The 22143-nt window shown below is 42.7% G+C and overlaps 1 protein-coding gene across 2 annotated transcripts; it reads left to right on the top strand.

Moving 5' to 3' along the window:
* The first annotated feature begins 3854 nt into the window (after nucleotides 1-3854).
* On the top strand, nucleotides 3855-20994 carry LOC121168216 (transcription initiation factor IIA subunit 2). Of its 2 annotated transcripts, none has more exons than XM_040998115.1 (5): nucleotides 3855-3954; nucleotides 13626-13746; nucleotides 14691-14795; nucleotides 18797-18923; nucleotides 20759-20994. In XM_040998115.1, exons 2-5 carry the CDS (start codon nucleotides 13675-13677, stop codon nucleotides 20782-20784), a joined length of 330 nt encoding a protein of 109 aa, XP_040854049.1. In that variant the 5' UTR covers nucleotides 3855-3954; nucleotides 13626-13674; the 3' UTR covers nucleotides 20785-20994. The 2 variants fall into 2 exon arrangements, with proteins under 2 accessions (XP_040854049.1, XP_040854050.1); XM_040998116.1 differs by having other exon boundaries at nucleotides 3940-4022.
* The last annotated feature ends 1149 nt before the right edge of the window (nucleotides 20995-22143 follow it).

Genomic DNA, 22143 nt, shown 5'->3' with positions numbered 1-22143 from the left:
TTGAATGACTCATGTATTTGGTAAATGTACCATCTTCCAAACCTCTTCCTGCCACTCTTCAGCCCTTTGTGTGTTTTTCAAGATTTAGGCATGGTGCAGCAAAATTGAAGAAAATAGAAGTAAGCCTTAAAGGCTTATTCTGTCTTCTGTTAAACACATAGTCTGTGCAAAACATTGTTATTTTTAAGGACAAAGTTTTTAATGCAAAAGGGAATTCTACTTTTTGTACTCTTTCATCACAGACTTGTAATGGTAACTTAGCTACAACCGTGAGCTGCTGGAGGATTCTCCAGCTGAGACCATCTTTAGCAGCTCCCTGTCTCAGCTTGGGATCCAGTGGCTCTTGGCACATCCTGAGGCAATAATGTGAGCTATGGTGAATGAAGCCAAGACCATTACTTGCTGAAAATTTAGAAACACTGTGTTGAAGTAAACTAATGGAAACAACTTAGGCATTCCTTCTGAATTCACCATATGGAGATCATGAATAAAAGGTCATGGTTGAATCAATTGTGATGATAGTCCATATTTGTAGAGCATTGTAAGCAACTTTTATCCATGTGTTTTCTTGATATGGGTTGGCCTTTTTAATAGGTGCTTTTCCCACAGCAGTACCTGGGTCAGTTGGAGAGACAAAAAGCTTAACTTAACTCTGTATTTTTACTTCTGAAATCATGGTTTCTAACACTCGTTTTTATAACAGAAGATGTATTCTGTGAAGAACCAGATTAGAATACCTGCTATAACTCACACCTTAGTACATTCTGGTCTAGGGATGTGGCAACAAATGTTTCATAACTATGAAATTAAGATGATAACTGGTAGTTTAAAGGAAAAACATTGATTAAGCTTACTTATAATTGGCAATCATGTGACATTTTATTAAATTTTAATTTTCCATGACTGATTGAGGTGGAAGTAGATATCATTGTATTTTATCTTTTTGGGGGTTATGAGGCTAACTTACATGACCTATGATGTTTCTGTCCACATTTTTGTTAGCTTTAGTTCTGGTGCCCCTTTTAAGTTGGAAGCTTGTCCTGTGGAGCATGAAATACTTTGGTTTTTGTGTTCTGTGCACCGGGGAAAGTTGTTATGGACTCCACGATTTAAGCTTAGGAATTTTTAACTTAGTGGGGAGCATGGACACATGTGATTCTAAGTACAGTCTGGCTGCATATCTGGGAAAGATCAAGCAGGAGAAAGGAGCCCTTTATAAAGGGATAAAGAAAGACTTAGCTGTTATCTAAGGCCCCCACTGAATGAATGTGTCCTCTTTAGGGTCAGTTGGTAGTTCCGTTTCTTTTACCCAGCCGGAAAGCTTGTGGCTGGCTGTACACAGTGTGAATAGGAGAAAAGGTGGTAACAGCTATGAAAGGAGTTCATATTTGCTTTGCTTTCTTTGTTGCTAGAGAAGCAAGTTTCAGCAGAGAGGGTTAGCAATCAGTGCCAGATTAAAGGTTTAGACAGGTCACAGTTGGTCAACGTTAGTCTTTGAAAAAGGACATTGTTCTTCAGTAACTGCACTGGATTCTGAACTGTGCTGATGGTTTTATGGCTAAAGTTTCTGCAAATGTGTTTACAATATTTGAAAAGATAGGGGTCTGCTTTTTGGATAGAGGCTTTTTTCAAAGGACTGATAGGTGAGAGCTCAGGGAGTTTGGAAGTGCTAGATGTAATGCAGGTACAGCTTGTTAGATTTCTGCAGTTGGTCAGTTAGCATTAGGATAAATATCTGATAGAACAGTCAGGTTCCATGATGAAGCCAGTGTGTGTGTGTGTGTGTGTGTGTGTGTGTGTGTGTGTGTGTGTGTGTGTGTTCATAGTAATACCATCCTTTTCCCATGTTGTATGTAGAAAATAGCTAACATAGATCACATGAGGAGAGAGACTAAAAAATAACAGTCCACTACACTGTTTTGTTTTTCTCCCCACCCTGTCCACATATTTCAGAAATAGATCTTAAAGGGATGGAGTGAGTAGTGGAGTTAATGTACTGGGAAGCTGTTGCTGGCCAGGAGTTTGCCTTTATGGTGAATAGGAGTTGTGATGTTGGAGTGTGTTAGAGCATAAACCTACACATGCATGGAAGGCCGGCTGTGGAGGGAAGTGAGTTACTGTCTACTTGATGTAGTTGGTAAGAACTGTCTGAGGGACCCCAGCACCCTCGTCTCCCATTCTTGAGATTTCTGAAGAGCCCGGATCAGTAGTGTAGGGCTCAGTAATATAACTTTGTTTTAAAGTTGTAAGTATTAAAGAAAAATAAATTAGAATGTTAAAAGAAGAATGCTAAAATCTGGATAGAACCTTTTGTCCCAACAAAATGTAATAAATAGGTCTTCTACTTAATTTCAGATGCTTGGAGAGTAAACTTTAAAATGCCATGAAAATTCACACAAAGCACTTAATGGATGAAGTATAGATGCAGACCAGGAGTCTAGTGCTTCGGACTTAGATTTCAGTTCACGTTTCGCTTGGCAAAGGAAGAATTCCAGGGCACTGTTTGTATACAGACCATCTGAAGCCCAGTGTCCTTGAACAGTTGTGTAACTGTTTATTTGCATAAACCCAGTGAGTCCGTTTTAGTGATGTTCAAAGCCACGGACTAGCACAGCCCTTGTTCCTGTAGAAAACAATACAGAGTTTGTTAGACACTAATGCACTTTCATACATATTTAAAAATATGTTTGTTGCCACAGGTTCACAAGTTGTCATTTAGACAGTACTGTGATCATTGTATTACTAGCAGGATGGTGTTGCCTAGCCTCGTTAGATCCTTGCACACTGAGAAATCTAGTTTCCATGTGTGTCTGTGTGCAGCATGTCCATGTGGTCTCTGTAAGACCAAGGTCGGTCAGGATTTCCTATGGTGATGTAATTATTTTCTTTTTCCTTGGACCTGTTAGGAATACAGTAACTTGTGTTTTAATTTGTTGCACATCGTATTTTTTGCAACGTTCGTGAGTTTAAATAAATGAATTGGAAAGTTTGTGCCTCGTGTTGTCACTTTTTTCTGCCTTCTGTCAATGCTTGTTAAACTCTCACAGTGGATACGAATAAGCCTTTCAAGTAATACCAGGCCTTTTTGTGTTTTTTTTTTTTTTTCTGGGGTCTGTGTTGTCTATTCAAGGAAGGAAGAGTGCAGTCTGATTTTTAACACTGGAGTACAAATTTTGTACAATTAGGGAAGTGACTGAAAATGAAGAGATTGTGTAAATTTCTTACCAAAACCTGCTCAGAGGTTCCAATTGGTTACGTTAGATGGCAAACTGCTGTATACTTTACAATTAGATTCATTAATTCACAATAATTAGGTTACCTAAGATAAGCTGGAATTATGTAGACTGCATATGCTGAAGTATTTGCTTTACATATTGGGCACAAATTTTAAGTGCAAGACCTCAGAAATTAAAATTCTTAATGAATCACAAGCTTGAAGCCTAATCGGGACCAAAATAACGGCAGCTCTGTTTTGACTAACAGGAGATAATGGATCTCAGATGTTGCAGAATCTCTCAATTTATTATTACACGTAGTTCAACAGTATTATCCTCAACAGAGTCCAGGCATTAGAAAGTGAATGTCTAGGTCCATTAAATTGTGCTGCTAACAATGTGGAGATGAGCCTCTAAAAATTCTAATTTGTTTTGGAAAGATGTAGGCACAACCTGGAGAGTTGCATGGAGGCGTGGCCTCGGAATGGGGTGGGCGGAGTCAGTTACAAACCCCACCCCCTCCGCGCCCGCGCTCTGACCTCACAGGCCTTGACTGGCGCACCGGAGCCGTGGGGGCGGGGCCGAGCCCGCAGACGTGGTGTCACTTCCAGGTTCCGGGAGCACTTCCGGGTCGTGCGCCCAGCGCTGCGGTTTGGCGGCGGCCGACGCGGAGGTGGCGGTGAGTCCGGAGTCTGCAGGCCTGTGTGGGGCCGCGGCCGGGAGCGCCTTCGCTGCGGTGGTGAGCGAGCGGGCGAGCGGGCCCCGGGAACCCCGCCGGGAGGAGGGGCCGCGGCGGTCGGCGGCCAGGTGCGTGCCCGCCCCGCTCTGAGGCGGGAACCCTAGGGAAGTCCGCCTTTTGAACGGGGTGCTGGGCCGGGAAGGGCCAGGACGGGGCCCTGCGGGACTGTGAGCCCCGAGCGCCTGGAAGCCCCGAGCCCGTCTCCGTCCTGCGGCTTGGTGGGCACCTGAGGTCAGTCAGGCGGTGATTGCAGCGTTCACCTGTTGTGGATAACGCAGACCGCTTGCAAGCGGGGCATGGCACGAGTCTCCGTACTGTTACAACTCGTCGGGTCTTTAATGTTTGTGATGTTCTGATTAGCGTGTGTGCCTGGGGCATTTAGGGGGGTCCTGTGCGGTGTGAGCGGATCGCTCGGGGCCGGGAGCGCGGGGTGCCCTTTCCGGGGTGCTGGGCGTGAGAGCCGAGGCAGCCCCTCGGAATGGGGCGCCCCGAGAAATGTGAGGGAACCGTTACCCGTCCCAGCCGCTGCTCATCACTGTGAAACACCTTGCACGTGTAGGAGAGTAAGCGTGCGGCGTTTGTCTTCCTGTGTCTGTCTGATTTCAGTGGACATGATGGCCTCCAATTGAAAAATCGTTTTGGTGCAGATGTCAACATTTAAGTTTTTGTGCTGGAATCCTGAAATTATGCCGTCCATTCCCGGACACCCCGGGGTGATTCGTTGTCTGTGCTGTTGGGAACTGGGAACGCGGGTGGCTGTTTTTCAGGACTTTGATTTCTTGCGGACAGGCGGCCTGCCACGGACTGGCCGGGTCCTACAGTAGGTGGCTACACCCCTAACGTGTAAGGGTTTCCTTCTGGCCACATACTTGCCTGCTCTTGTTATTTGTGCGGATTTGGTAATAGCCAGTGTCGGCGGAGTGATGTCCCTGTGGTATTGAGCTGCTTCCCACTGAGAGCTGTTGCGATTGCGTCTGTCTGCTGCGTCTGTGTGCTAACGCTTGTGTGTCGTCTTGGGGAGATGTCGGTCCGGCTGTTTGGGGGCTCTGTAGCTGAGTCTCCTGCATTTCCTATGTAAGATATTGATCTTTTGACGGATAGTGTGTTCGTGTTTTCTCCCATTCCATTGTCTCAGCACTGTTGTTTCTTTTGCAAAGTTTTTAAATTAACATCCCGTTTGTAGCACTGTGCAGCTCTGGTTTGCTGTGACTCTGTGGTGTATTTTACAATCGAATGCCGTGCTACCTCTGGTGTTCTTCATTATAGGATTATTTGGGTATTCACGGCCTTTAGTGCTTGCATATGAATTTGGGAATGTTTTCTGGCTAGTTATGTGAAGAATGTCATTGGTATTTGGATGGGGATGCATTGAATCTGTAAACTGCTTTGAGCGGTGTGGACACTTTAATAGTGTCAGTTCTTCCAATTCGTGTATATGGGACATCTTTCTGGTTTTTGGTGTCTTCACTCTCATTAATGTTTTGTAATTTTTATTCAAGAGACCTTTGGCTTCCATGGTTTTACATTTATTACATGGTTTTTGGGCAGTTGCAGCTTGCATAATTTCTTTCTCTGTATTAGTGTAGAAAATACTCCTGATTTGTGTGTGTGGATTTTGCACCATGCAACTTTGCTGAGTTCATGTATCTGTCCTAGCTGCCCCTTCCTCTAGGTTTCCCTGTAGAGTCAGGTCGTCCTCAGACCAGGGTTCTCCTAGCCTAATTGCCCTGGCTGACACCTGCACTACTGGGTTGAGTAAGAGTGCAGAGGACATCCATAGTGGAAAGACTGGCAGCTCTTCCCCTCTTGAGCATGACATTTGCTGTATTGATGGTCACACTTAGCTCTTGCTGTGCCCATACATTTGCTTTCCAATTTGATCAGGGTTTTTGTCATGAGTGGATGCTGAACTTCATGAATGCCTTTTCTGGATAAAAGATGATACTTTTTCTCCTTCATTCTGTTGATGTGATGTATGTAAGAATTGATTGGCCTGTGTTGTACTGCCCCTGCATCCCTGGGGTAAATCCTGCCCAGTCATGGCGAATGATCTTTTTCATGTGTTAGATTCAATGCGCTAGTATTTTGCTGAGGATTTTGGTCTCTTTACTCCTATGGAAGGTTAAGATGTAGATTTCTGCTGTTTTGTCCTTGTCTGGTTTTGGAATCGAATTAGTGCTGGCCTCACACAAAGAGTTTGGAGGAATTCTTCCCTTTCGATTTCTTTGTGGTAGTTTGACAAGAATTAGGAGTGAAACCATCTGGTCCTGGGCTTTCTTTTTAAGTGACTTTGGATTAATGATTCAGTTTCACTAGTGGTCTGTTTAGATTTTCTATATCTTGTTTAAATTTGGGAAGTGATGTTATAGGTTTTGCTGTGTGTTGCTGTCTAGTTCATAATGCTGTCTGGGGTTGGGGGAATGGAGGCACTCTGTGGCCACCTGTGCTACAATGCCAGTGCACACCTACAGCCCACAGCCTGCCAACAGTACAGCTCAGGGTTGGACCAAGGACCTTTTTTTTTTTCTTTTTTTGCCATGGAGCCCGAGGCTACTGCAGCCAGTCACAGGTCACAGTTGCTGGTAGATAACTCCAGTCGATTAGGACCATTAGGACCATGGTTCTTTACTTGGAATGGGAGGGTCTGGAGGCTGTGTCTGCATATCTGCGGGTGTGGTCCTAGGAGCGGGCTCCTTGGAATCTGCCATGGCAGTTTGGCCACTTGCTGGATGCAGTCTTCTCACTGTGGTGTTCTACACACTAGTGAGAGTGGCAGGAATGTGAGCTGAAACACTCATCCAGCCCCGAGTCTGTCTACAAGGACCTGCTGGCACTGGGTCGCTCCACTGCAGTGGTGCTGGCACTGAGCCTCTTGCATGGCTTGCAGGAAGTTGAGGGAGAGGGGTAGTGAAAGCCGGTCTCCTTGTTCTCCCAACTGAGAAGACCAAAGGCAGGTTCAAGCTTGGTGGTAGTAGGCCGTGTAATCCTCTTCAGCAGGTGCCGGATTTGAAGTATAAGATATGGAATTGACTCTCCCTTTTCCCGAGGAGGAGGACAGCAGTTTCTCCTTGTAGTGCTTAGGGGAGGGGAGATAGTGACGACACCATCTTGTACCCTCAGTGAGTCTTCTATCAAAACCAGACACTGATCTTGCCTGGCTTCCATATCTCTTCTGAAAGTGCCGTGGCACACACCTAGTTATTCAAATTGGCATTCCTGTGGGAAGATGATTACTAAAGCATCTTAAGTCAGCCACCCTCTTGCCCTGCCTCTCCTTGGTAAAGGCTTTATTTCTGTTGCAACCTCTTCAGTTTTTACCCACCCCTTCCCCTAACGTTATGTATGTTTATTGGTAACAGCCTTTAGTCATTAATTGAGAATGCTTCAGCTGGCTTCTATTGTGCACCTGGTACTAGTTTAGATGCTTATTTTACTTCAGTGACCACAACGGTCTGTACCCTATGGAGTTTGCAATACACACTGTGTTAGTCATCGGAGTTGATCAAGATACAGGGTTTGAGCAATTCCAGAGTGAAAGAGGGAGTTGGCATTGTGGATTTGTGCTGAATTTAGGACTGAGGTAATTCTGTCTGTGCAGACAAAGACATTAGGGTTAACCAGGTGAAGAGTATTGCAGGCAGAAGGAACAGCCATTTTTAAACCTTTTAGGAAAAGGCTTGTCGTGTTAGAGGAGTATCAAGGAACACAGAATGTGTGTTTGTGGGAGAGGATGAACAGTAGGAAGGTTACAACGACTGATGGAACAGAGAAGAGACATATTCTCACTGACGTCTTAAAGGTCATCCTGGCTAGGCGTTTGGTTAGAGCGTAGAGAGCAAGCACAGAAATGGGCAATCCGGGACCTATGTGTTGGCTCTACTAGCTAATCCTCCACCTCCAAGTGCCACATCCCATATGGGCACAGGTTTGTGTCCCAGCTGCTCCACTTTCCTTCCAGCTCTCTGCTCATGGCCTGGAAAAGCAGTCAAGGATGGCTCAAAGCCTTGGGACCCTGCACCCACATGGGAGACGGGGAGGAGGCTCCTGGCTTCAGCTCAGCTCTGGCCATTGAGACCATTCAGGGAGTGAGCCTGAGGACAGAAGACCTTTCTCTCTCTCTCCTCTCTGTAAATCTGCCTTTCCAATAAAATAAGCAAAACTTGAAAACAAGGGAAATCAGGAGGTTGTTGTAGTAAATAAAGGGTGGTGATAGTGTCTCCCACCAGGGTGGTGACAGTGAAGACGGCCAGAAATGCTCTGAGTGCACCTGGAGCTTACGGGGGTGCGTGCATTGGAAGGTCACATCACAGATTTTTGTCCAAACTACTGGCTTCTTTGAACTGAAATGACAGAAATGTTGAGTGGGCAACTAAATCTAGGAGTGAGAAGTGCAGTACCAATTTCTGAATCTGGGGATCATCAATCGTTTGTACAGCCAAAAGAATGAATGTTGATCACTAAGTAACAAGTGGAGCTATAAAGTAGCAGAAAATAAAGCACAATGTCCTTGGCATTAAGAGTTCAGAGAGAACAAACTAATGAGTTAAGAGGATAACTCAAAGTTTTGTAGTCTAGAAGCCAAGCAGGCATCTTAACTAAGAGTCTAATGGGCTGTGCTGGGTCAGATGTTCTGAGTTCAGTAATGCCACTGGTGACTGTCGCCACTTGTTTCTTTAGAGCGGTGGAGGCAGAACCTTAGTCATTTTAAGAGAAAAGGGTGGGAAGAGAGAATGGGGCAAAGTAACGGACAGTACAGAAATGTACTGTTACTATCTGAAGAAGTGGGTTGTGGCTTTTTAAAGGACAAAAAAAAGATTTAAAATGGGAGAAGTAGCCGTTTGTTTGCTGATAGAAATGACCTGTAGAGAGGATGATTGGATGGTAAGAGAGTGAAGGAACAATTGTTAAAATGCTGTGCTCAGGGCCAGCATTGTGGAGTAGGGTGTAAAGCCACTGCCTGTAATGCCAGCATCGCATAGGGCTGCTGGTTGGAGTCCTGACCACTCCACTTCCACTAATCTAGCTACCTGCTTGGTGCACCTGGGAGAGTAGCGAGGACGGTCCCGAGTGATTCTCCTGTGGGAGACTAGAAAGAAGCCCCTGGCGTTGGCTCCGCCCACCACTGGCTGTTGAAACCATTTGAGGACTGAACTGGCAGATAGAAGACCTCTCTAATTCTGCCTTTCAAATAAGTAGACAGATCTTTACCAAAAAAAAGCTATCCTCGGGGCCCGGCGCGGTGGTGCAAGTGGTTAAAGGTCCTCGCCTTGCACGCCCGGGATCCCATATGGGCACCGGTTCTAATCCCGGCAGCCCCGCTTCCCTTCCAGCTCCCTGCCTGTGGCCCGGGAAAGCAGTTGAGGACGGCCCAAAGCTTTGGGAACCTGCACCCGCGTGGGAGACCCGGAAGAGGCTCCTGGCTTCGGATCGGCATAGTATCGACCTGTTGTGCTCACTTGGGGAGTGAATCATCAGACGGAAGATCTTCCTCTCTGTCTCTCCTCTCTGTATATCCGCCTTTCCAATGAAAAAATAATAAAAATAAATCTTTAAAAAAAAAAAAAAGCTATCCTCCATGGACTAGAGTGGACTGAATGACGCCTTGTGCGTACAAAACCAGTATGTGGCACGGGTCTTTTGAGAAGGATTCGTTAGTATGCCCCGCAGTCACAGAGGTATGAGCAGTAAGATTTAAATTTGTCTTCCTAAACGCTGCTTTTTATGGATTTGGTGGGGAAAGCTGTTAAGTGGAAACAATGTGAAGCTAGTTGATTGGAGGCGTTTGAAATCAAGCTTGTGGTACAGTTCAGTAGGATGAGTTCCAACGTCTAATGCCTTGTTCCCCAGGGTACTTGCTTCTGAAAGGTCTCCAGGGTCTTTAAGTTCCAGTCGTACTCTGATCTCTCTGGTTGTGGTTATTTCCACCTTCTGAACATATCCAAGTTCCTCTGCAGCTCTATGGCTAAGTCTTAAACAGCTTTCTTAAGAAAATAGGAGCTTGGGCCCGGCGCAATGGCACAGTGGTTAAGGTCCTCGCCTTGCACACCCCATATGGGCGCCGGTTCTAATCCTGGTGGCCCCGCTTCCCATCCAGCTCCCTGCCTGTGGCCTGGGAAAGCAGTCGAGGACAGCCCAAAGCTTTGGGACCCTGCACCTGCGTGGGAGACCCGGAAGAGGCTCCTGGCTTCAGATCGGCATAGCATTGGCCGTTGCGTTCACTTGGGGAGTGAATCATCGGACGGAAGATCTTCCTCTCCATCTCTCCTTTCTGTATATCTACCTTTCCAATAAGAAAAAAAAAAAAATAGCTTAAAAAATCTGGCCAAGCCTTTATTGCCAGAGCCTTGTTAGAAGCAGGGGACAGAGAACGAAAGGACCCAGGAAACCTGATTGAAGGGGTGCCTCGAGGAAAATTGATGGAGCAGCCTTCAGTAGGACCTGATGGATGCAGAGAGCGGATTTACAGAAAGACATTTGTGATTCAGCTGTAGTGACCAAACAGAGGCATGGCTTACTGGCACAGATATTGATTGGTGTGTATTTAGACTTGGTTGTGGCAGTCCACAAATGCTGCTTTCATTTGTTACATAAAACAAAGTTTTGAATCATACTTGGAATTTTTTTCTTTAAGATTTTATTTTATTTTTATTGCAAAGTCAGATGTACAGAGAGGAGGAGAGACAGAGAGAAAGATCTTTCACCCAATGATTCACTCCCCAAGTGAGCACAACGACTGGTGCTGCGCCAATCCGAAGCCTGTAACCCGGAGCCAGGAGCTCTTCTGGGTCTCCGATGCAGGTGCATGGCCGTCCTCGACTGCTTTCCCAGGCCACAAGCAGGGAGCTGGATGGGAAGTGGGGCCACCGGGATTAGAACCGGTGCCCATATGGGATCCTGGTGTGTTCAAGGCGAGGACTTTAGCCACTAGGCCAGGGCGCCGGGCCCCATACTTGGAATTCTAATGTAACACCTTAATGTACCATCAAGTGGTTAATTCAACAAGTGTTTACCAAATATAAACTATATACATTGTTCTTGGGGGTAAATGCTTATATATAGCTATATAAAAATCCCCCCCACCTTCATGGATCATCAATTATAGTAAATGGAGACAAGAAAGCATTCATTATGGGCTTTAGTTAATGGATGTGAAAATCAGTCTGGAGAGGAGGGGGAACTTGTTTTCTGCTTGTTGATCGCAGAAAGCCTTTCTGGTGGGGTGATGTTTTTAGCAGTGCTGAATCAGATGAGGGCATGAATTACGTGGGTGTCTGGGCAGAATATTCACAGCATGAAGGCCAGCTTATGCTGAGGTCCTCAAACAAGAACATACTTGCCAGGTAGAGGCACGGCAGGGGACACATGTGACCAAGCAGAGTGCAGGAGAGGGGCAGGAGTGTGGTAAAGGGCCCGGATTACAGAAGGACTCGGGATTTTTTACTGACATGAAACATTGCTCTTGGTGTTTTTAAGTTGTATGATTAGACTTGGTTTAAAATTTCAGGATGATTGCCATGAAGGGTGAGAGAGGCAAGGGAGAACCCTGAAATTGCTCTAAGACAACCCCTGCAATTTGGAGGAGTTTCTGTAGGACTCTAGCAGCAGAGCTGCTTGTTTCGGGGCAGTAAGCCAGTCTCTGGCATCAGACTGATGAGAAGTAGGTGATATTCATTGCACTGCATAGAGCCAGGGGTGGGGCAGCTAGCCCTCAATTCCCCAAGGGAGTCAGGGCAGTGAGTGTTATACTTCAGCACTGAAGATGAACGGTGTATGACTAGTTTACGTGTGGGCTTGTGGTTGGTCCATCTAAGGGGTGACTGGCGTTGCTTTCAGTGGTCAAAGATAGAACCCAGTATGTTTCCTTTCCAGTCTCCGTTTCCAGGTAGATTGATTATTACTCTATTTGACCTGGACTTGAAGTTTCTAAAAATATTTATGTGTAAGTCTTTGACAGGAAGTTGTTAGCTATGGGTGATAAATCAATTTCAAGGCCTGCAGTTAGGAGTTTGGGTGATGTCTTGCCTGAGCTCCCACAGCCCCGGCTGGCATTGAGATGTTAACTGTGTGCTAGAGAGACAGTGGTGACATCACCTTTAGTTAATGAGGTAAGCTTTACAGAGGATTTGCAGCGAAGGAAAAGGAAGAGATCCCGGGATGGCACATGGTTACAAAATCATGAAGTAGGCTGGCATTAATGATGGTGAGGTAATAACATAAGTGTGGTTAACATTGAAGATGAGAGAAGTGGTCAGATTTTGTATACATTTAGAAAAAAGCTGAAAGTGCTAAGTGATAGATTTGATGCCAGGCAAGAAAAACAAGGGAGGTAATGATTTGGGGATTGGAACGGTGTCAGGAGTTTGGTTTTTTGCATATTTCAGTAGTCAATTTGATGTGTTTATCCACTGTCAAGAAGTTTTATACAAGGGTACTTCAAAAAGCTCATGGGGAAAATGAAATTAAAAGATAAGTTTATTTTTTCTCAGTACAAAAAAAAATTGAAATCTATGTAGTTTTTCATAATGCATTTTCCACAAACTTTTTGGAAATCTTTTGTAAATAGATACAAGAGAAGTCAGGACTAGAGCTACAAATTTGAATGTCCCTGGGAGATAGATGGGACTGAAGCCGTGAACCTGGATGGAGGAACCGTGGGAGTCAAGCATATAGTTAAGAGAACACCCAGGAAGCCTTAGCACAGCTGGGTAGGAAACCGGCAGGAGCTGAGGGAGTGCCACGTAAAGAGAAGTGTAATAACAGTGAAGCAGAGAAGTGCAATAGCAGTGAAGCGGATGGAGAACTGAGAGTAAAGAAGTGTGAAGATGCTGTATGACCGTTGTGTTTGCTTTCACCTGAGGATTACTCTATAAAAGAACAGACCTCCTCCTGGCTGGTAGTAGTCATTGAGTCTGTGTCACTGCTGTCCTTCTAGGACTTCCATTCCTGATGTTTATAATATTTGAGTTTTCTATGATTTAGGGGCACCACATGGTCTGTTCCTCTACTCTATCCATCTGCCATGCCTTGCTCATACTGACACACTAGTAATATAGAGTTTATAATTCTCCCACATTCCAGTTTTGTTCTGTCATCCCAGAATGATTTTCCTTTTTGATGCTTCTGAAATCTGACTTCAAGAATCAGGAAGCTTTGCTAAACCCACTCAGGCAGAATAGAGATAGGCTCTGTAGCACTGCTCTGTGTGCACCTATCACAGTTGTTGGTTTAGAATGAATTTTGTGTATCTGTTACCCTCTAGGGCATGACATTTTAGGGTTGGAATGTGTCTTTCTTCATCTCCTTCCACCTGCTACCTACTATAGTAGCATCCTCTGGATAGATACTTCACAAATACTGACATTTAAGAAAAATAAAGGAGCTGGCAGGTATGCGAATGTGGCTAAAGATTACCTGCATCTGTGATTTCACAGCAGGTAGAAAGAATGGTACATGGAAAATTCTAGGCTAAATCAGGAAGTAAGACTTACATATTTTAGGAACTATAACAGCTCTACTACATTAAAGGAGTATATATGCCTATCAGAAAAAGCTGTTCCTGAAATTATTATACAGTAATTGTACTTACTAAAGGGTTCTCAGAATATATACAGTTGACTATGTAACAGGTATAATTTGTTATAACATTTTTGAAATTTATGTTAAAATTTTAGGACATCAATGCAAGCCTGAACAAGAAGAACGGTTTCCTCCTCCTGAGCCATGGCGTATCAATTATACAGAAATACCACTTTGGGAAACAGTCTTCAGGAGAGCCTAGATGAGCTCATACAGGTGGGAAACTGACAATCAGACACATGTTCAGATGGCTCTGTAATAATTTGTGTCACATCCCTTTTCCCAGAGATGAGAGAAATAGGGGTGTTAGGCCCCGACAGTATTGCTGCCAAGTAACTTCAAATCCTGTTTATTATACCATTGAGATACATTCAACACTATTCATTCACTCATCATGTATCTAAAACTTTAAAAAGACTTAAATGTAAATATTCAGATTGTTGGTTTTCCCTTTACATATTAGGAAGAAAAGCATATGCTGTATGGCTTCAGAAGAGTTAGCTTTTTTAAAGAGTTATTTATTTGAAGGGCAGAGTTACGGAGAGGAAGGAGACACAGATGTTCCATCTGCTAGCACATTCCTCTAAATGGCCAGGATGGGCCATGCCAAAGCTAAGAGTCAGAAACTTCGGATGTGTCCCTCTCACGGATGCTAGGATCCAGTTCTGTGAACCATCTTCCACTGGTTTCCTAGGCACGTTAGCAGGAAGTTGGATCAGAAGTAGAGCAGCCAGGACTTGAACTGGCACTTTTATGCGATGCCAGCCCCACTGCTTCACATTATAGGCTCCAGAGAATTAACCTTTTTAAAATGCAGACTCCCCAGTAGAAACATAGTTTCCTGGGCTTCAAAATGATTATAGTAAGTTTTTCTGTTAAACAATAACAGCACATCTTTCCAGGGTTTTGAATGAAGAAAGCAAGGTAGGATACATGGGTTTGCTTAGCTTCAGAACCTCAACTGAATGTTTTCATTTTCAAAGTGAAGTTTATGTCAAGACAGCTTGAGCCTTTTTGCTTGTTGTCCAGGATGGCAAAGGGGAAACAAGGAATCCTGGGTTAGAGGCTTTGGGTAACCAGTTAAATTTGAGGTAATGCATAGTTCTGCTTGTCTTCAGTGTTGTTCCTAGAAGAACTTAATGAGTTTCACTTTTTCTCAGTCTCAACAGATCACCCCCCAACTTGCCCTTCAAGTTCTACTTCAGTTTGATAAGGCTATAAACTCAGCATTGGCTCAGAGGGTCAGGAACAGAGTCAATTTCAGGGTAAGGATATTTTCTTAAGTCTACCTGTTTGTGTATTTATTAAGTATAGAAGAAGAGATGGCTACAATTAATTTGAAATAATTTTTAAGTCATTAAATATGCTTATTCACCTAATGAGAGTTGTTTTTAGATTTATTCTATTTTAAAAATCAGCCTATAAGTTTGCCTACCTTTCCGGAAGAGTTATGGAAATGTCAAACTCGAAAATAGCTGCAAGATGGGAGGTGAGTGACAGAATAATCCCTAAGGTTCAATGATGTCTTTAGGAGTCTTGCCTTAACCTGTTCAGGGAAGTCCAGAGATGTCACCTTCCTGCCTGCATAACCGGCATGGTAACCTGAAGTGTGGGAGGTAGTAGTCTGTTTTGCAGCTTGTTCTCATTTTAGTCATTGATACTCGGAATAGCCAGTCAGAGCTGAACATAATTCTCTCAGTGGTCCCTAAATCAACATGAAATTTGAGAGAGAATCATGGTGGGCTGGAAATAATTGTCTTGTCCATAGACATAATATTCAGTTATCCTGTTCTCATTATATATGCTTACGTTGTATAATAAGGCATAAGCATAATACAGAAAATCAAAGGTTAAAATATATATGAAACTCGGTGGAGAGATAGATTGGTTATCTGTTCATATGTAAGAAGCTCAGTGTTGTAGATTTGTCGGTTTTATTGATGATAACAAATATAAAAGAAATCCTTACCATTTATTAAACATTTGAGTGCTTGTTATGTATCACACTTTTCAGATATTGGCAATACAAGGATGAGCAAGACAAGCACTGATTTTTTTTTAAGATTTTTTTTTTTTTTAATTTTTATTACAAAGTCAGATATACAGAGAGGAGGAGAGATAGAGGAAGATCTTCTGTCTGATGATTCACTCCCCAAGTGAACGCAATGGTTGGTGCTGTGCCGATCCAAAGCCAGGAGCCAGGAACTTGCTGGCTACAATTTTGTTTTCTCCATTGCCAGTCATTTTCATTTTTTATTGGAAAAGCAGGTATAGAAATGTCTTCCATCTATTCATTCACTTCCCAAGTGGCCGCAACAGCCAGAGCTGAGCTGATCCAAAACCAGGAGCTTCTTCCAGGTCTCCCACGTGAGTGCAGGGTCCCAAGGCTTTGGGCGGTCCTCAACTGTTTTCCCAGGCCACAAGCAGGGAGCTGGAAGGAAAGCAGAGCAGCTGGGTCACAAACTGGCACTCATATGGGATCCCACCAGAACATAGCAAGGATTTAGCCACTAGACTATCAGCCTGTGCCCTGCTAGTTCAGTCTGACCCTACCACAGAACATATATATGGTAAAGATGAGAAAATACACTAGATCATATTGAAGTATATAGTTATTGTATAGGTCATCAATAATTATAGAAAATAAGGTTAACCACAAATTATTTTTTTATTTGAAAGGCATAATTAAAGGAAGAGGATCGGCATGTGCTGGTTCACTCCCCAGATGTCTGGGTTTGCACTGGTCCAGCTAAGTTCTTCCAGGTCTCCCAAGTGGGTGCGCTGCTTTCCCAGGCCACTAACAGGGAGCTAAATCAGAAGTGGAACAACTGGGACTCAAACAGCACCCATATGGGATGCAGGCAGCAGAGGCTCGACTTTCTATGCCAGGTCCCAATTGTTTTAATGGAGTATTATGGGGAGGAGATACCCAACATTTTAATTATGCTGAAAGTTAATGTCAGTGTATGTATCAGGTACATTGATTTTTTTTTAAACCTGAATTTTAATGGTTTAAAAAAACATTCTGTGCTTGATACTCACAAATTGATTATTATCTCCAAACGGTAATTAAACAGGCATTATAAGACTTTCTAATGAAAGCAAGAGCCTCCTTTCCCAGCCTGTTTTCTTCAGTGAAGAAGTGTTAGTCATTGTAAGCTAGAGAAAAAAGCTATTTCTAGTTTGTCCATGTATATTTTAAAAATTGTATCTTACAAGTCATGGAATATACTACTTAGCCAAATATTGAAGTGTTAAAATCGCCAAAGCCAGAAATTTTATAGAAGGAACCTTTTAAATATGATTCTTTGTACTAAAAAAGTGCTTTTACATTATACTGGAAGTAATGAATAGATTCTTTATGCAAGTAATACCATGAAGGTCATTTTATACTAAGCATTCTACTCCTATGTAATTAATACAGTCTTAATTATGTTAGCATAAATGTGTTTTCACTCCCAACTATATCAAAAGTGCCTTGTATTAGAAGTGAATATCCACATAGTCATAATGTCCAGCAACATGCTTTGTTCAGATTATTGCTAGGAAATCAATTAGATTAACTTATGTATGGGATGATTGATTACACACAAAAGGAGACAGCGTTCCGGATGCCAGAGGTGAGCATCAGGGTGGCATTTGTCTCCTTCAGGACAGAAGCAGATCGTGTTTGTCAAACTCTATTGGATATATCATGCATCATTTTTTTATTATTTTTTCTTTTTTTAAATGCATACTCTCCGGTGAAACTGTACTATCCTACCTTCCTGTTCCTAGACTTTCTGTCACACTGCTTTGTAGTTCTCTTGCCCCTCTGAGTGATCCTCAGGGCACTCTGGGTGTCCACACGCTAGCCTTTAGTGCGCCCACCCAGCACTGGGACCCTTAGGTGGAAGTGTTCATGCCTACCTGCCTTCTGTTCTCTTACTGCTTCCCGGATGTTGTGACTTGAAATGTCCAAAAGTCAAAAAGTCTCACTTGCCTTCCCTCCCAAACCAGTCTTTCTATAATTATACAAGGTGGAAATTATCCATCACAGGTAGAATTCTCCCCACTCCTGCCAGTTCTCCCGGTTCTACCATTCAGAATCTGTTGATCCACTCTGTTACTTTAGTAAAGCCACTTCCATTTTTGATAGAGCTAGCCGAGAGGCCTCAGTGGGAAGTACTTGTCCTCCTTCCCATTGTCAGCCTTCTTTGTAAGAGCTGCTTTCTCTGCCCTTTGCCCCCCGCCGTTGAGTCTTTCAGAGTGCTGGTCCTAAAACTACACGGACTGGTGACAGGGACCCAGCGTAGGCCATGACAGTAACTCCCACATTCATTAGATTTACTAACTGATATATTCTTTGCTACCATTGTTTTCTTAATAAGACATTTAGATCTAATATGATTGCTTTTACAAAGATACTGTAAGGGAGTATTTTTATGTGTGCTCATCATTTAGATATCCTGCTGCATTAAATGTCCTTTATGAATGAATGTGTGCATATCTGAGGTTTTGGTTGCATTCTCTTTGTGTCTGGCACTTTAAAGTTTGTATCCATTTGAGGCAAAGATTGTGACACAACAGATTAAGCCACCACTTACAGTCCAGGCATCCTATATGCAAGTGCCACTTTGGATCCCTCCTGTTCTAGTTCTGACCCTGCCAGTGCACCTGAGAAAGCAGCAAGAGATACAGCCCAAATATTTGGACCCCTCTCACCTACCTGTGATACATGGATGGGATTCAGCCTGGCTCAGCAAGTGGAGAGATTCCTGTCACACTGCCTTCCATGTAATCTTTCCTCCTGATGTTGAAAGATACACAAATTTCTGCTTTAAAAAAAAAATTGTGACCACAATATTCATCATCCTGACATTCATCTTATTGGAAATACAGTAATCACAGGATTAAAATTGTTTCTAGGAAATTCCTTTTTTATTCAAATTTATGGAGAATTAACAATGTAGCTTTTAGAGTGTTTATATAGAAGTTGTAGTGAACCTGAATTTTAGCCACATGAGGGCAGCAGAGAACAGACTGAGCTTGTCCGCCCAGTTGGCAGTCTGCACAACTTCCACATGTTAACAGTGATCTGCCACCTGAAATATTTAACATTTTCCTTAGCAAACTGATCGAGGTTTTGTTTTTTATTTTAAATACATATACATTAACCACATCTTAAGCATTAGACATAATGTTTTAACAACTTAGTAACTAACTTCTCTTGAATTGCTTAAGGGAAAAATAATTTTTCATGGTATTTCTTTGTTTTATTTTAAAGGGCTCTCTAAATACATACAGATTCTGCGATAATGTGTGGACTTTTGTATTGAATGATGTTGAATTCAGAGAGATGACAGAACTTATTAAAGTGGATAAAGTGAAAATTGTAGCCTGTGATGGTAAAAGTAAGTGCTCACTAAACTGTGAAAATGTAACTATTTTAAATTGTTTTTATTGCATTGACTTTTCAATTAGATGAATTTCTAAAGGGCCAAGTTATGAGCTTTCAGAGACTTGGTTTTTGTCTCAGATTCTGAATTCCAAATCTCAGGTCCTCTCACTACCTTTAGGCATTTCAGCCATCAGGTAGGCTGCTCCTACAGATTGAAGGAGGGAGGGATCAGGGAAAAGCTGCTTTACTGTGCTGGATAGCCAGACCTGTGTAATTTGAAAGCCATTTTAAGGAAGACTTAAATTTACAGGCAAAATCTTGCAGTCATGTGCAGCTCATTCATTCCTCCAAAGTGTTAAATCTGTTTCAAGAGTTGTAGCTCTGCCATGAGTCCATGAATAGCTACTGCCAGTTTGCTGGTTGCATTTCTAATGTGCTTACCTTCTAATCTGACCATTCGTTTAAAGCAGCTATTCTGGAATTAAAAGGCCGCCTGTCTCAGAAAGCAGACTCCTAGATTAGGTATTTCCTTTGAAATAAAAAAATATAAAATCACCGAGGAAAGAGCACAAAGAAAATTAATACCACCTGGAAATGGCTTTCACTTTCGTGATTTGTTAATAATCTTACATGTATATGAAGGGATCAAGAGTTTCATGAAAAATTTTGCATTATCTTTTGACTCCATTTTCCTACAAACTTTGGAATCCCCAATTATTTTTTACAGTAACAAATATATGACCATAGATAAATTTGCAAATACATCTTGTTTCCCATGAGTTTTCTTTATCCTGATTTTTAGTCATTATTAAAAAAAAAACTGTACCTTGAGCCAATTTGAAGAAAAGCAGGTCCTAGAAAAGTTTCTAATGCTAGTAATCTTACATATATATACCTTATATCAAAAGATTATTCCTAGTTTACTTTTTAAAAATGTCTTTGGACATTTTCTGGACAAAAAGATAATGCATAAATTATAATTGAAACTGATAGAATCCTTGGAAGTCTTAACTTTTTAAGTTTACTGCGTAGATGATGGCTAGTCCTCTGTCCAGTAAGTCAACGATATATCCTTTTCCAGTAGCCATGCATAGCTACTGAGCAGTCAAATTGAGAAACTATACCTATGCTAATAAAGTAACTTAAGAAAAAGACTAGAGGAATTTGAGTCACAGTAGGTAAACACAATATAATGTACAAGGAGCATAGTAAAATGGGGGGATCCACCTCAAGACACCTGGTTCATGAGGCTCTTCAAGGAGCAGCAGCAAACCAGCCTCACCCGTGGCACTGGCTCTGAGGACCTCCCCTAGTGAGGGCTGAGTGCAGTTTGTTGAAGTACTTGTTGAGCACTCAGGGAAAGCCTTAATCATGTTGTTTGCTCTATTGTACCACCAGGGAAAAAAAAAAAAAACAAAACCTTTTTTCCAAAACAGTTTGGCATTTACGGTAGAGGTGAGGTACGTTTGAATGTTACTCAGTGAGGGAGGTGATTGAGGTACTACTATGGATATTCTAATAGGAACTCGTTTGTTTCAGAGAGCTGTGGCTAATACAGAAGCAGGGAACAGCTTGAGTTTTGATGTTTCCCACCTGGAAATTTCTTTTTCTTCTGATTATAGTTCCTTGTCATTTAGAATCTTAGGATAGCAGCGAATCTGAAAGGTGATTACAGAACAGTTATAAGAATCTAGCATAAATCTGAGGAGCTAAGCATATGCCCTATTCCATGGTCATCTTCCCCACCCCTCAGACTACGTCACTAGCAGTACCTGTTATCTTTTGGAAAGCAACTTAATTATAAATGTTTTAAGACTATTTTCACAAATTTACTTTCTTGTTTCCTAGATACTGGCTCCAATACTACAGAATGAATGGAAAAAATGGCTTTTTTATGCTATCTTCTGTTAATATCATCACTTTTTGAAGAAGAGCAGAGACTTTATTTATTCTAGCATTGCAGAAATGACTACACTGTGCTATATCAGCCACACAGCATGAAGAAAAGGTAGCTTTTTTCAATGATAAATCAAACGTTATTGCCTTCCTAAGAACTTTCTTTAATAAACTCATTTTAAACTTCAGTGTAGTCGCTGATGGAGCTGGTGCAGTTAATTACCCCTGAAATATGAAGTGAAAGCACACCACATCACTTACAAAAGTATTTAGAGATCGCGGTCACCTCTGTGTAGCCATGGGAGTTTTGGTAGTTGTAACTTACTCTGATGAAAGCATGCATCAGCAAGGGGCAAAAATCAAAATCTGATGGAAGCAAAAGTTATCATTGCGGTAAAAAAGCTGTATGTGGCTTAAGCCAGGTCATCTTTAGATGCTCTGTAGCAAAAATAAAACCAAACAATCTGCAGAGCAGATACATAATTTCTTGAACTGCCCACACTGATCAGATGTCATAAAAATCCTACTAAAAAATAGGACATCTGTGAGATCTGTGTCTAAAGGGAAAGTTTCCCTTCCTTACCGGTCTAGCACTACATATTCAATATGACTTCTAAACTCAAAGAGAAAATGTTAGACGCAGCAGTTGAAGTGCCTGCAGGCTAGCAGCGGAGCATAGATCTGTGAAGAGCAGCTTTTGAAGACAGGACGCTTTTCATCATCTGTTCAGAGTGGATTCCTGACAGCCACCTGCCCCTGTTGGCTCCTGGATCAGTGCTTAAGCTACTATGTGGGGATGAAAAAGCTGCTTTTTCAAGAGATAGAATAATTGACAACATTCTTTTAAAACAAGAAAAAAAGATAGGACTTTCAGGATAATAGTCACTGTTACTGTAATGTGAGACACAGAGTGCTAAGTGTTGCATACATTCCCCTGCTTAGTCCTCACAGAGATTCTGAAAAGAAGTCTGTAGCCCTTTTGCCAATTAAGAACTGGAAATTTGGGCCTGGCGCAGTGACCTAGCAGCTAAAGTCCTCACCTTGAATGCACCGCGATCCCATATGGGCACCGGTTCTTTTGAGGAGAGACAGAGAGGAAGATCTTCGCTCCAATGATTCACTCCCCAAGTGAGCGCAATGGCCAATGTTATGTCAGTCCGAAGCCAGGAACCTCCTCCGGGTCTCCCACACGGGTGCAGGGTCCCAAAGCTTTGGGCCGTCTTCGACTGCTTTCCCAGGCCACAGGCAGGGAGCTGGATGGGAAGTGGAGCTGCCTGGATTAGAACCGGTGCCCATATGGGATCCTGGTGCGTTCAAGGCGAGGACTTTAGCCTCTA

The sequence above is a fragment of the Ochotona curzoniae genome, unplaced genomic scaffold (genome assembly GCF_017591425.1).
Source record: "Ochotona curzoniae isolate NIBS_2020 unplaced genomic scaffold, NIBS_Ocur_1.0 patch78, whole genome shotgun sequence".
Lineage (NCBI taxonomy): Eukaryota > Metazoa > Chordata > Mammalia > Lagomorpha > Ochotonidae > Ochotona > Ochotona curzoniae.
The sequence above is the reverse complement of the archived record's forward strand: the minus strand, read 5'-3'. Positions and strand labels throughout refer to the sequence as shown.

What these genes read in the sequence shown, in the direction of transcription:
- LOC121168216 (XM_040998115.1), top strand. Translation starts at nt 13,675, where the DNA reads ATGGCGTATCAATTATACAGAAATACCACTTTGGGAAACAGTCTTCAG. An exon ending in GCCTAGATGAGCTCATACAG is followed by an intron (nt 13,747 to 14,690) that starts GTGGGAAACTGA and finishes ACTTTTTCTCAG; the next exon opens with TCTCAACAGATCACCCCCCA. An exon ending in GGAACAGAGTCAATTTCAGG is followed by an intron (nt 14,796 to 18,796) that starts GTAAGGATATTT and finishes TTTATTTTAAAG; the next exon opens with GGCTCTCTAAATACATACAG.